The following is a 15,102-nucleotide window of genomic DNA, read 5'->3' as shown; positions in this document are numbered from 1 at the left end:
CATAAAAGGGGGATAATGTCATCAAACCTGGCAACCTAGTCACATGACTAGGAGCCAGGAAGTAGCTTGTTCACAGAATTTGTTTTTAGAGAAATCTGCACTGCTCCTGTCACATCTAAAACTGAAGTATGAGCGACGAACACTACCTGGAACTGTGTGAAAACCCTGTGCAGTTTGAAAATGCTTCAAGCGTCAATAATGTGTTCTTCGACGAAGCAAATAAACAGGTAAACGGTTACCTAGCTCATGTGTACTCCGACAGCCAGCTAGCTAAAGTTAAAACCAGCAATGATGTTTGATGCATAGACAGACGTTACTTTATTTATCCCCGAGGGGTAATTGTTGTGGTACAGCAGTAAGGACAACAAAAAGGCACAATCGGTGACAAATTTACAGTAGTTAAAGATTGCAATACCTACAGTCAGTCACATCAAAAAGTATGTCATGTTGATAAAGACCTCTCAAGTTCTGCTAACTAAGTTAGCTGTCTACAGGAGATAAGACGAATTTGCAGCTATAACTGCTGTAATCCATCAATTGGCTTTATTAGCTAGCTGTGTTGTTTGACATATCTATGGAGCTCGTTATAGTCGGAGTCATCTTTTATTGGCTGACATTTGGGGTATAGAACAAGCTAGCAGATGCTAGCTGTTAAAAGATCTTTTGCATATTTGCACCTTTGTGCATGTTTGATTTGTAAAATGATGATATAAAGTTAGCTAATTATCCCTTAATATGCTCCCTGTGCTGTAGTAGAGGAGCATATAGCTCTCCGATGAGATGTTGAATGAATTGTCCTGTTTGAGAAGTCTTGTCTTGTTTATGTCTTGTTTATGTCTTGTGTTCCAGGTGTTTGCAGTGCGGTCAGGTGGAGCGACTGGAGTCGTGGTCAAGGGACCAGATGACAAGAGCCCTGTTGCCTTCAGGTATCAATGAACCTTAACCCCGTCTCTGACTGACTTACGATGGCCTCACTATCTTCATCCATCCATATGTTATTATTGTCTTCACAGAATGGACGACAAAGGGGAGGTCAAATGTATCAAGTTTTCTATCGGGAACAAGATCCTAGCAGTCCAGAGAACACTGAAGTGTGTGGTGAGTAAGCCCTCACTCATCTCCTAGACTCCCACCATGCCACATTCTACCAGCACAGTGTTCTCATAGCCGAGCCCTCACACAGAGCCTAAATAGAACCAGTATTTCAAAGCAGGAGTGGATCACACATGGGGTTATACATTTCCCTACTCACCTCTGTGAGTTGTTTGCTTCTTTATCACAGTTATAAACAGATAAACGTTAGAGGAGTCATCTGCTGATCTGATCACAACCTCTGTTTTTGTCCACAGGACTTCATCAACTTCATCCCAGACTATCCTCACCTGGAGTTCTCTCAGGAGTGCAAGGTAGGCCAGGCCAGGGGGGGGGGGAGTGACGGACTACTCAGAGTTTCCCAAATACACGTCCTAAATCTTGGTTGTGTGTATCCAACACGTCGTCCAGAGAGAAGCTTTTCCTGTGTGTCTCACTCTAGCCCTAATCCCGCATGCCAGATTCAGCTGGTCTGTCCCCCTGTATTAAATGGGTCTGTCCTTTTGTATGACTGAGCTACCATCGTTTCCTCCCCACCAGACCAAGAATGCCAGCGTGCTGGGTTTCTGTTGGACCACCTGGAATGAGATTGTCTTCATCACAGACCAGGGAATAGAGTTCTACCAGGTACCCTCACACACATAGCATGGCCAGGTCACACACACACATGCACGCACGCACACACATGCAGGCACGCACACACACACACACACACACACACACACAGCATGGCCAGGTCACACACACACACATGCACGCACACACACATGCACGCACACACACACATGCAGGCACGCATACACACCACACACACACACACACACACACACACACACACACACACACACACACACACACACACACACACACACACAGCATGGCAAGGTCTCTCTCACACACACAGAATGCACAGACAGAATGGCCAGGTCTCACACACACGCGCTGTGACGATTCCGTCTCGGTCACCGCCCTACCCGATGTAGTTGACTCCCAAACCATCACACACTTTCTTCCACCAATCAGCTGTCACCAAATCCACTCAACCAATTCCAGTGGTTTATTTAGAGGCTCTTCCCTTATTCCCTAGTAGCGCGCGACAAAACAAGGAAGTGGCTAGACCGTCCTTTGTTCGAATTGTTTCATTGATAATAACCACCCAAGGAATAGCATTCAGCTGCGGGATTTACAAACTAGCGATTATTCACTGTAGCCTACTGATGAAACTTACGGGGTGACAGTGACGGTGTCGTGAGTGGAATTGTTATTTTGTTTTGTGCTGGTCGAGATTTAAGTTGTAGCCTACAGATCCAAAGACTGAACTGAGCCAAGGACTCTTAATTTTTGTGAGGTTTTGCGCTGTCGGAATTGGACTGATGTAGCTGGATCTGACTGATTGGTGCGATATATTTTCGATTTGTGATTGATTTATGGTGACGGCCTATGCGAATGAACAGCAATTTGTTTTGTTTAATTGCATGCTTTGGTTGAATATATTTTGATTTTGCTCCGTATATTACGTGTGCATGTGCCTTATTTGCCCTATTGAATGCAACGCATTGGTACGGTGTATTATTTAAATGTGTGTATAATGGTTATGAGAAAAATATAATTTAATATTAAGAACGGAAACATTGGTACCTGTATGAGGGTTCATGAGAGGTCAATATACTATAAAATATACAAATATAATATAAAAGAGCTGATACATGCACCCTTTGTGAGGTTGACTGACCATAGGGGATAAAAAAAAGAACCTTAAATCTTTCATTGTCAGGTTTAGCCTGACTGGCAACCACATTATAAAAATAGTCAAACCGTCACATAAAAAATGGCAACCACGAAAGGACCTATCAAGCTTTAATACAGTTATACCAAGACCGTTCTGAACTCAAAGTTCTGATATAAGAGCACATTCAAAGATGCAACCATCCATCAAGTATACCTGAAAAGAAATTAAAAAAAAATCTAAATGGAGAGACAAGCAATGGAACAGGATGTGTTGACTCTTTTTGATCCCCTAAATGAGACAGGAATCCGGCCTGTACCCCGCCCACGTTCAAGAGGGACAGGAAAAATGCCATCTCCTATTCAACACACAACATCAAACACCCTTGTGGATATGGACCTGACTCCGTCTGTGCCGATGGAGGCACCAGCTACTGCCCAAAATCTAGCTCCACACATCTTCCAGGAGATGGACCTAACTGAATACATGCATTTTGCAGCAACAGCACCCCCTAGTGTCCACCGGGAGGATGTAAATGTGGAGCACAACACACATCAATCATTGTTGGAGAACTTCAATAAACTGACTGATGAGCAACAACGCCTCAGTCAAACCGTGGATGGCGCACTGGAAGCTCTCACTCAAAAGCTCTTGAAAATGCACGAGCTTGGACAAAAACAATTACTGGAAGCCATGGAAAAGCAATTGGAAAAACATTTGGAGTTTAACCGATCACAGTTCAGTTCCACACTCTCTTGGAGACTACAGCAACACCAGTCACAAGTTATGGAGGATGTAAACCTGGCATTGGTTCCTCTGGTAACCACCATACGGAATGTGGCATCTGACATTACCAAATGTACACATCAGCTGGACACTATGTCATCTGAATTGGCATCCGTCAGACAGTATACCCTCCATGCCACTTCCCAGGTTTCTTCCGCGGTCCAGACCACACCCCTTGCCCCTCTAGATGTCACGCAGCCTGTATCCATTCATCCTCGTCACCGACTGCAGTCAACCATGCAGGCTGGAGCCTCAGGACCAGAACTCCTTTCCCCTTCTACTTCTCCCCTTAAGATGGATCTAAGAAGCGGATACAAAGGGAAAAGCCCGATTAAACTGCAGTTCCCTTCTTTTGGAAGAGTTGAGGACACTCAAGATCCCCTACTGTACCTGGATACATGTCGAGATTATCTTGCCCTTCACCCTCTCACCGATGAGGAGCTGGTCGCCACTCTCAGAAGCGTGCTGCATGGCACAGCCCGAGACTGGTGGGACGTTGCTCGCCTGGACACCACCTCCTGGACTGAGTTCGAGCAGAGGTTCCGTGCAGCCTTTCTGTCAGAGGATTACCAAGATGAGCTGGCGGAGAGAGTACGGACTCGTGTACAGGCTGAAGAGGAGTGTATTCGTGATTTCGCCTATACTTACCGCTCTCTCTGTAGACGCTGGAGGCCTGACATCGAGGAGAAAGAGGTCATCAAGTTGATCCTGAAGAACATTAATCCTCACCTAGCCAGCCAACTGAGAAGCACTCAGGTCACCTCTGTTGACTCTCTGGTCCGCCTGGGCCAACAATTGGAGAAGGACCGGGAGAACCAGCTCCAATATGAACAGAGAAAGAAGGCATCAAAACAACAGCAGCAACTCAAACCTACCCCGTTTTTGCCTACACATTCAGCCTCACCAGCTACATCCATCTCAACCCCTAACCCTTCTCAGGTGGTGTGTTGGAGATGCAAAAGTTCACACCCACCTAGAGAGTGCCCTCAGTATCAGGCCAACAGAGGCAACAAATACTCAAAGTCCTCCGGGTTACAACCTGGACTGGGTTCCAATCCCACAATATCCACTCTCCCAGCCTCTTGAGTGTCCTGGGAAATCACCACTTTCCTTTCAATCCTGCAGCTCTGCCTCTTTGAACTCACTTCCTCACCAGTTGTTGATTCCTCTTATCATCGGTCCATGGAAAGGCGCAGCCATTGTGGACACAGGTTCAACCTACACCCTGCTGAATGAAAAACTCTGGACAGAGGTGAAAGGCAGCAATGAGGAGCTGAAACCGTGGACAGAGGGCCCACTATACCTGGCGGATGGGGGAACCAGACAACCCCTGGGGTGGGGAGACATGACCTTCACTATACACAACCGAACATGGGTCTTCCCTTCTGTTGTGCTGTCCTTGCAATCCCTGGCCTTCCCCGTTATCCTGGGATTGGACTTTCTGTTCTTTAGTGGACTCCAGATCAACATCATTGAACAGACCTACTGGTTCTTGCAAGATCCACAGGTCAGACATCCATTCATGCGCAGCTCACTTAACATCAATGACTGGGGACCAGCCTCACCTGTCGCATTCTTTTCTGCTACAGCCCCGTGTGACCTTACACTTCTGGGTGCACTAGAAGAGGGGACCGATCCACTCCTCCTGGCTGTCAAAGATGTTCAGCTCCCAGAAAAGGAAAAAACATGCTTCCTGCAGCAGCTACGAGATAATGCAGATGTATGTACCTCAGCCCTGGGCCGCACCAGTATCCTGACCCACAAGCTCTTCCTCACACAGGATATACCTCTCAAGCAGAAGCCATACAGAGTCTCTCCACCTAAGCTCAAAGTGATGAAGGAGCTCATTGACGAGATGCTGGCCGACGACATCATAGAGCCATCATCCTCTGCTTGGGCTGCACCTGTAGTGATGGTACCCAAGAAAACTGGAGGACTCAGATTCTGTGTCGACTACCGGAGGCTGAATGCCATCACGCACACTGATGCCTACCCCTTACCCACGGTTCAGGAGATCCTGGAGTCTCTCGCAGGAGCTGCAGTGTTTTCCACCCTTGACCTGAATCGTGGATATTGGCAGGTCAGAATGGATCCAGAGAGCCAGAAAAAGACAGCGTTTGTCTGTGCTCATGGGCTCTTCCAATTTAAAGTCATGCCCTTTGGCCTAAAAAACGCCCCAGCCACTTTCCAGCGGCTCATGGAAATTACCCTTGGGAAGCTTCGTGGGAGAATCTGCTTTGTATATCTTGATGACATCATAATTTACTCCCCGACCTGGCAACAACACTCCTACGACATTCAAGCTGTTTTCAATGCTCTGAGGAATGCCAAACTGACAGTCAATATGCAAAAGAGTCATTTCTTCCGATCTTCCCTTAACTTCCTGGGCCATGTCGTCTCTGCAGTTGGTGTTCAGGTGGATACAGAGAAGACACGAGCTGTACAGGATTTCCCTGTCCCGAGGAACCTCAAGGAAGTCCAGAGGTTTCTAGGAATGTCAGGGTGGTACCACAGGTTCGTGCCTAACTTCTCCCAGCTGGCAGAGCCCCTGAATGCAATGAAGCGCAAGGGAGCCAAGTTTATCTGGACGCCGAAGTGCCAGGATGCCTTTGAGACCCTGAAACGCTGCCTTGTGTCCCCGCCCATACTGGGACATCCAAACTTTAACCTGCCCTTCATTGTCTACACCGACGCCAGCGAGGTTGGCCTTGGTGCAGTTCTGGTTCAGCAGACGGGACTTGGGACCGAAGAGGTTCTAGCATACGCCAGTCGCAGTCTGAACACCGCTGAAAGGAACTATTCCACCACCGAGCAGGAGTGTCTGGCAGTCGTCTGGGCGTTGGAAAAATGGAGATACTACCTGGAAGGAAGGCTGTTCTCTGTTGTGACGGACCACTCCTCTTTGGTGTGGGTTTTCAAGACCCAGAAACCCAGCACCCGTCTCATCAGGTGGGCCTTACGTCTCCAGGAGTTCATTTTTTCAGTGGAGTACAGGAAGGGAAAGTACAATACGGTGCCTGATGCGCTGTCCAGAGCCCCAGCTGATGGACATAGTCCTCCCTTGCCCACCTGTGCCTCTGTCCTGTCCTTCAAGCTGGATCTGGTGAAAGACCTGCAGATCTCAGACGAAGCCCTCTGGAAGGCTCAACAAGCAGACCCAGACGTACGGAAATTGTACCAGTCTGTTGTGGATCAGGGTGAAGTTGTGGAGAACTCGGCTACCAAATATACCATCTTGGAGGACAAGGTATACCGAGTGGTGCAGCTGCCTCATAAGACGCTGTACCAGGTATATATACCATCACCGCTACGAACCCAACTGCTGCAGCTCTTCCATGAGGACCCCTTGGCTGGCCATCTGGGGAGGTTCAAAACCTATAAAAGATTGCAAGCCTTGGTTTATTGGCCAAACCTAAGCTTAGATGTCAAACATTATGTCCAATGCTGTCAGATATGCCAACAACACAAGCCGGAATGCCGGAAACCTGCTGGAATACTCCAACAGACTGTCGTCCATAGCCCTTGGGAGATGTTGGGGGTTGACCTGATGGGCCCTTTCCCTAGAAGCTCCAAGGGAAATGTCTACCTCTTGGTATTTGTAGATTACTACTCACGATGGGTGGAGCTTTTCCCACTACGACGTGCAACTGCTGAGACTGTGTCCAAGGTACTTACAGAAGAAATCCTAACCCGCTGGGGAGTACCAAACTTCATCCTTTCAGACCAGGGCTCACAGTTTGTTTCCTCTGTCTTTGAAAGTGTCTGCAAGCAGTGGAACGTGGGTCCGAAGAGGACGACCGCTTATCACCCGCAGACAAACCTAACAGAAAGGATCAACCGGAATTTAAGAACCATGATTGCCTCCTATGTTGATGACAACCATAAGCACTGGGATAAATACCTACCCGAATTCCGGTTTGCATTGAACTCTGCTGTCCACGAATCCACCGGAGTGACACCTGCTGAGGTGAACCTCAACCGGCCTCTCAGGGGACCCTTGGAGGTTCTGTTGCTGCCCCGAGAGTGCACTCCTGACGCCCCAGCATTTGGAAAGGTTGCCCAGCTGTGTGAGCTAAAAGACTTTGTCACCAGCAAGCTCAAGAACGCTAGACAGAAACAGAAGAAAAACTATGACAAACATCGGAGGGAAGTGGAGTATAAGGATCAAGACCGAGTCTGGATGCGCACCCACCCGTACTCCAAAGCTGAAAAGTCCTTCTCTGCGAAAATAGCCCCGCGATGGAAGGGACCTTACCGTGTCATACAGAGAGTGGGTGCCCTTACCTATCAGATTGCATTGGAAGACACTGGAGAGGATGTCAGAGTGGTGAATGTCACCCGTCTCAAGCCCTGCTATCCCTCTGCCAAGGAAATGGAGGAACAACAAAGTCGTTCAGACCAACAGCGTGTCCTCGACATTTTTGCTGAAGAGAGTGGGGATGAGGAGTTTCTGGGTTTCAACTCTACGGCTGAGGGGATGGAGGACCAGTGCCGCTCGGACCGCCAGAGGATCCTGGACATTTTTGCAGAGGAGAGCGACGATGAAGATTTCCTTGGTTTTGAGTGAAGTAACGCCTCCCTGCCGTCTGGCTTTCTTCAAAGGGGGGGGAGTGTGACGATTCCGTCTCGGTCACCGCCCTACCCGATGTAGTTGACTCCCAAACCATCACACACTTTCTTCCACCAATCAGCTGTCACCAAATCCACTCAACCAATTCCAGTGGTTTATTTAGAGGCTCTTCCCTTATTCCCTAGTAGCGCGCGACAAAACAACGAAGTGGCTAGACCGTCCTTTGTTCGAATTGTTTCATTGATAATAACCACCCAAGGAATAGCATTCAGCTGCGGGATTTACAAACTAGCGATTATTCACTGTAGCCTACTGATGAAACTTACGGGGTGACAGTGACGGTGTCGTGAGTGGAATTGTTATTTTGTTTTGTGCTGGTCGAGATTTAAGTTGTAGCCTACAGATCCAAAGACTGAACTGAGCCAAGGACTCTTAATTTTTGTGAGGTTTTGCGCTGTCGGAATTGGACTGATGTAGCTGGATCTGACTGATTGGTGCGATATATTTTCGATTTGTGATTGATTTATGGTGACGGCCTATGCGAATGAACTGCAATTTGTTTTGTTTAATTGCATGCTTTGGTTGAATATATTTTGATTTTGCTCCGTATATTACGTGTGCATGTGCCTTATTTGCCCTATTGAATGCAACGCATTGGTACGGTGTATTATTTAAATGTGTGTATAATGGTTATGAGAAAAATATAATTTAATATTAAGAACGGAAACATTGGTACCTGTATGAGGGTTCATGAGAGGTCAATATACTATAAAATATACAAATATAATATAAAAGAGCTGATACATGCACCCTTTGTGAGGTTGACTGACCATAGGGGATAAAAAAAAGAACCTTAAATCTTTCATTGTCAGGTTTAGCCTGACTGGCAACCACATTATAAAAATAGTCAAACCGTCACAGCGCGCACTCACACACACACACACACACACACACACACACACCATGGCCAGGTCTCACAGTGAGTGGCTGAACAATGGGAGCGTCACAATCTGTAGGGAGGACTGTGCTGTATGATAAGGCCACCACCTATACCTGGGAGTGGATTACATTTAGCTCTCTCTATCTCTCTCTGCTTGCCTGACTCTCTCTCCCTCGGTCTCTCTGTTTGCCCTTCTCTGTTTGGGTTTCTCTCTCACTCTTTCTCCACCCCCCCACCCCCAGGTTCTCCCGGAGAAGCGCAGTGTGAAGCAGCTGAAGAGCCAGAGCATTAACGTGAACTGGTACGTCTACTGTCCTGAGACCGCCGTCCTCCTGCTGTCCACCACCGTGCAGGGCAACGTCATACAGCCCTTCGCCTTCAAGGTACGGCGCCGCCGCCGCCTCGGAACCGCCAAGATTTGTTGTTGTTGTTGTTGTTGTTGTTGTTTACCTGTGTTTTTTGCCTCTTCTCCAGAGTGGGACCATGTCTAAGATGTCCAAGTTTGAGATTGAGCTGCCGGTGGTCCCCAAGCCAGCCAAGCTCAGCCTATCGGAAAGAGACATCGCTGTGGCCACCATGTAAGTGCGTCGTGTGTGTGTCTGCTTGTGCGTGTGTCTCTGCGTGTGTGCGTGTGTGTGTGTGTATGTGTGTGTGTGTGCTTTGCCTTTCTTCTACCGTCAACACCTTTCACCTGTTTTCAGTTACTTACAGTTATTTCCTCCAGACTCAGATATTTAGTTGAATCTCTGTGCTCCGTAAAACTACATAATAGAGTCTGTGCCACTTTGCCGCCCAAGCTGGTGTTCTGAGGGCGTATCGACGGTTCAAAATTGAAAGAGTGACAGGTCATAGCAGCAAATGAGAGACACTAGCCCAGGTTAAATGGGCGGGGCATATCAATGGGTGGGAGCGCCTGATCGCAAAAGTCCTTACTGATTGGTGTTACCAGGATTCCGGCGCTGACAATAAATTGCCAGGATTTGAACACCAGATTTTTGCATGAAGTGTCCCAGACCCATAGAGAGATCTGTAGCATGCACTAACGTAGTTAGCGTAGCTTACGTAGTGTATCAGTGAAAGAACTCTCATGGGTCTTGCATTGAGACTACTGTATACTGTAGTAGGTGTGTATTGTTTGGTTGTGCTCTCTCTCTCTCTCTCTCTCTCTCTCTCTCTCTCGTCCCTCATCCCCTTCTCCTCAACCCCATGTCCCCCAGTTACGGCCAGCTGTATGTCATGTACCTGAAGCACCACTCCAGAACAGCCAACAGTCCCAGTGCTGAGGTGGTCCTCTACAACCTGCCCAGGTACACACACACACACACACACACACACACACACACACACACACACACACACACACACACACACACACACACACACACAAACAGCTCCTCACTCCATGTCTTGTGGTTGTCTCAGGGAGGGAACCTGTAAGAAGACCAATGTGTTGAAGCTGAACACCACAGGGAAGTTTGCCCTGAACGTGGTGGATAACCTGGTGGTGGTCCATCACCAGAGCTCTCAGACCTCCAGCGTCTTCGACATCAAGCTGAAGGAGCAGGACTGTGCTGTCAACCTCCACCAGCCTGTCCTGCCCGCCAGGTCCATTCACCCATACAGGATACCTCTCACAGGTGGGACACACACACACACACACACACACACACACACACACACACACACACGCACACACCCGTGAACACACCTGCAGTACACACTTGTTGCAGCATCTAACTTCATTGATCTCTCTCGTCTCTGTTTTTCTCTGTCCCCCTGTGTGTCGGTGTGTGTCTCCCTCCCTCCCTCCCTCCCTCCCTCCCTCCCTCCCTCCCTCCCTCCCTCCCTCCCTCCCTCCCTCCCTCCCTCCCTCCCTCCCTCCCTCCCTCCCTCCCTCCAGGACCTGCTGCTGTGCCCACCCAGTGTCCACCCCCTGTACCATGTGAACTCTGTATCCTTCCACAGAAGCTGAAGTGGCTTCTAGACTGGTTGACTCCTGGCAGATGTTGTGTCTGAGAACTCCTGAAATGTGCTAGAATTATTGGTGAACGTTCTGTTTTAGAACTCCCGACATGTTCTAGAACTCCTGGTTAAACTCCCGCTCTAGAAATTCTGCTGATCCCTGCCTTGACCCCTGACCTGCAGACTCCTCCTCCTGGAGTGTGTTCCAGCCTGACATCATCATCAGCGCCAGCGAAGGTGAGAGCACCAGTCCGCGTACAGACTCCCATCCAGGTGTGGTCATCCAAACTCCTTCTACAGTAAATAGAAACCTCCCATGTCATACCCCCCCCCAGGCTACTTGTGGTACCTGCAGGTGAAGCTTCCTCCAGCCGTCAATCTCCTGCAGGACAAGGGCAAGCTCATGGACTTCCTGCTCCGAAGACGAGACTGCAAGATGGTCATCCTGTCTGTGTGCTCTCAAAGTAAGACTTTTGTCGGTCTGTCTGTCTGTAGGTCTGCCTGCTTGCCTGCTTGTCTGTCTCTCTGGTTGATAGACGAGCTAATGTCTGATGAGTTTGGAGGAGACATCAGCTGTGTTGATAACCCTGTGTGCTGTGTTGCAGTGCTGCTAGTGGGAGATAAGGGCAGTCTACCAGTAGTGGCCACTGTCTTTGACAAGCTCAACCAGGTGTACAAGGAGTACCTGGAGGCAGAGCAGACATACACTGTGGTGAGTCCTACCTACATTAGCTAACATAGTTAACCTACCCTTACTAACCCAGCTAACCTACTGTAGTTAACCTAGCTACAGTATGGTGATTCATACCTGGCTAACCTAGGTAACCTCCCCAACCTAGCTAACCTACTAACACTTTGGTGACTAGTTATGGGCAGATGTACTGGCTACGCCAGTTACCATGTGGACATTCTTATAAGCCAGTCAGAGTAACGTGGTTGTTTGTGCGTTTGTTTGTGTGTTTGTTTGTGTCCAGGCGATGGAGTCCGGTCCAAGTCGCGGCAGCGCTGCTCACAAACGCCCCGTTCGTACCCAGGCGGTCATCGACCAATCAGACATGTACACACACGTCCTCTCCTCCTTCAACGAGAGAAAGGTGACAAGAACACACACACACACCTACACTGTCTCTCTCTCTCTCTCTCTCTCACTCTCTCTCACTCTCTCTCACTCTCTCTCCATCACTCTCTCTCACTCTCTCTCTCTCTCTCTCTCTCACACACACACACATACACTGTCTCTCTCTCTCACTCTCTCTCTCTCTCCCTCTTTCTCTCCCTCACACCTCACACACACACACACACAACTGTGAAGAAGTGTGTAAGATGTTTTTTGTGTGTCTCCTACAGGGAGTGTCTCATAAGTTCATCATTGCTGTTCTGATGGAGTACATACGATCACTCAACCAGTTCCAGATCACTGTGCAGGTACTCCAGCTGACGCTGTCACATTACATTCAGCGCTACCTGAATTCAGACGGATGATAGTTGTCCTGCACATTGATACTTACCCAGACATGTCTCTCATCCTCTCTCCCAACCCCCCCCCCCCCCCACTCTCCTACCTATCCCTCCTTTCTCCACCCCTCTCTCTTCTTCTCATCCCTCTCTCTCTCCTCATCCCTCTCTCTTCACTCCTCTGCAGCACTACCTCTATGAACTGGTCATCAAGACTCTGGTCCAGCACAACCTCTTCTACATGCTGCACCAGTTCCTTCAGTACCACGTCCTCAGCGACTCCAAACCCCTGGTGAGGATTCAACCAAACTGGACCCGAACCAGATTCAAACCAGTACCCAAACAGATTCAGACTACAGAGTAGTCTTAATAGAGTTTGGCTTTAAACCGTGACTCACTGTCTCTCTCTCTCTCTCTCTCTCTCTCTCTCTCTCTCTCTCTCTTCCCAGGCCTGCCTGCTCTTGTCTCTCGAAAGCACCTACCCACCTGCACACCAACTGTCCCTGGATATGTTAAAGGTAGGCGACACACACACACACACACACACACACACACACACACACACACACACACACACACACACACACACACACACAAACTGATCTATATAACTACATACTACAGTAGGACCCCACTTATCCGAACCCAACGGGACCGAAGGTCGTTCGTATCTCTGAAATGTCCGGATGACTGAAACATGTTAAAATGCACCAAATTCAATAAGTGGTATACTTGTTTCATATAGACTCATAATAGACCGATAAATACCCTTAATTACTTGTGAAAATGCATCAAAATTGCAATCAAATAGCCAACTAAACTCATACAGCCTAGCCTATAATAGGCCTACAGTAGCCTAGAATAAAATAAACGAATTTCCACTTGAGTGCATGCTTTGATCAAATACAGTACTTTATTCTCAAATGAGGCCTACGCTGCATCGATAGGCTACTGTATTCGCGGAACAAAATGGTATAGCCTAAAAACAACCCAACATTAGAACAATTAGAGCAAATGATGATAAATAAATAAATGAAATGACAGACAAGTTGTCGTGTCTTAAGCTATTGCAGCCTAAACAACCGATGTAGGCTAACGTGGCCTAGGCTGTAGGCTATTATTTAACCAATACAGTAGGCCTAGTAGGCTAATCTACATGCTTACAACACGTCTGTGTTCCTGAAGTCCATTAACTGGGAACGAAAAATGACTCGATACTCCTCTGCTTCAGGTTGTTGACACGCTTTCTGGATACCAAGGAATGCAGCTCTCGCGCAGCAGACTTGTTTGCGTTTTGCGCTCGACATTAAAGTAACAAAGAAATTAAACGTGACAGTAGACTACAGCCTACAGGCAACATGTAGATCTACATACAGTTCTGTTTTTATTCACAGTAGGATACAGTACGTGTTTATTATGACAGATTTAAATGCAAGTAGGCCTACAGTACTGTAATGAAAATCCCACCAGTAACCAGATAGCAGGCTAAAAAAAAAAAGAGTTTTTTAAGGCTGTCCGGTAGACCGGGAGGTTCGGATCTCTGAAGTTCGGATGAGTGGGGTCCTACTGTATATCTAATTTCTCTATCTGTGTGTTTGATCTACAACATCGTCCCCCCTGCGTGTCTGTGTTTCTCCAGCGTCTGTCGACGGCCAACGACGAGATCGTGGAGGTGCTCCTGTCCAAGCAGCAGGTTCTGGGCGCGCTCAGATTCATCCGCAGCGTCGGCGGCCACGACAACATCTCAGCCAGGAAGTTCCTGGACGCGGCGAGGCAGACGGACGACCAGATGCTCTTCTACACCATCTTCAGGTTCTTCGAACAGAGGAACCAGCGCCTCAGGGGCAACCCGCAATTCAACCCAGGTAAGAGGACAGGACACACACAATACAGCACCTAGATTCTTCTAGATAAACTTCTAGAAATGCTGCCCCGACTTTATCCAAGCTAGAGCGGCCACATACAGGGCCTAGATACCCTCTCTCTTACTGCAAACACATTGGAGTACTGTGGTCACTTTTCTTGCTCTGATTGGCTGACTGACCCATTACCTGTGTTGTGATTGGTCTGCAGGGGAGCACTGTGAGGAGCATGTGACCTTTTTTAAACAGACGTTCGGGGAGCAGGCGCTGATGAAACCAGCCGTCGTCTGAGATCACAAACGCGTGACACATGGATCTGAGACTGCATGTATCATCTGTCTCCTATGTATATATGTTATCAAGAGAATATCCCTATTGAATAATGAAGTATGCTGATCAGTTTTTACTTATTGTACATAACAGTTCTAACAATGTCATAGTAATAATAGGTCTTGTACAACATGATGTTCGAGGCCATTTGTAAATAACACTAAATTGTTAATGAAATATGTTTAAGACACGGGATGGTTATATGTTGGTCCACTTGACCAAATGTGTGAATCTGTAGGACAGACCCATACATTTAACAGTTTGTGTGTGCGCGTGTATGTGTGTGTTGGACTGCCTTTGAATGTAAAGTGTGAATTATGTTTATTTGTACTGACGACCACTGCAATTCAGATTACCTATCATGTAAACTGCGGACAGA

At 47.9% G+C, this 15,102-nt stretch overlaps 1 protein-coding gene across 2 annotated transcripts; it reads left to right on the top strand.

The window, feature by feature from the left end:
• Positions 1–90: 90 nt before the first annotated feature.
• Positions 91–15,013, top strand: rmc1 (regulator of MON1-CCZ1). Of its 2 annotated transcripts, XM_084460243.1 has the most exons (19): positions 91–227; positions 850–926; positions 1,014–1,098; positions 1,350–1,406; positions 1,633–1,719; positions 9,357–9,497; positions 9,589–9,692; positions 10,332–10,421; positions 10,537–10,751; positions 11,015–11,065; positions 11,260–11,313; positions 11,412–11,540; positions 11,682–11,788; positions 12,051–12,170; positions 12,424–12,501; positions 12,719–12,823; positions 12,981–13,049; positions 14,171–14,396; positions 14,605–15,013. In XM_084460243.1, exons 1-19 carry the CDS (start codon positions 129–131, stop codon positions 14,682–14,684), a joined length of 1,974 nt encoding a protein of 657 aa, XP_084316369.1. In that variant the 5' UTR covers positions 91–128; the 3' UTR covers positions 14,685–15,013. The 2 variants fall into 2 exon arrangements, with proteins under 2 accessions (XP_084316369.1, XP_084316370.1); XM_084460244.1 differs by lacking the exon at positions 11,015–11,065.
• The last annotated feature ends 89 nt before the right edge of the window (positions 15,014–15,102 follow it).

Source organism: Borostomias antarcticus, assembly GCF_949987555.1.
Source record: "Borostomias antarcticus genome assembly, chromosome: 2".
Classification (NCBI taxonomy): domain Eukaryota; kingdom Metazoa; phylum Chordata; class Actinopteri; order Stomiiformes; family Stomiidae; genus Borostomias; species Borostomias antarcticus.
The sequence above is the reverse complement of the archived record's forward strand: the minus strand, read 5'-3'. Positions and strand labels throughout refer to the sequence as shown.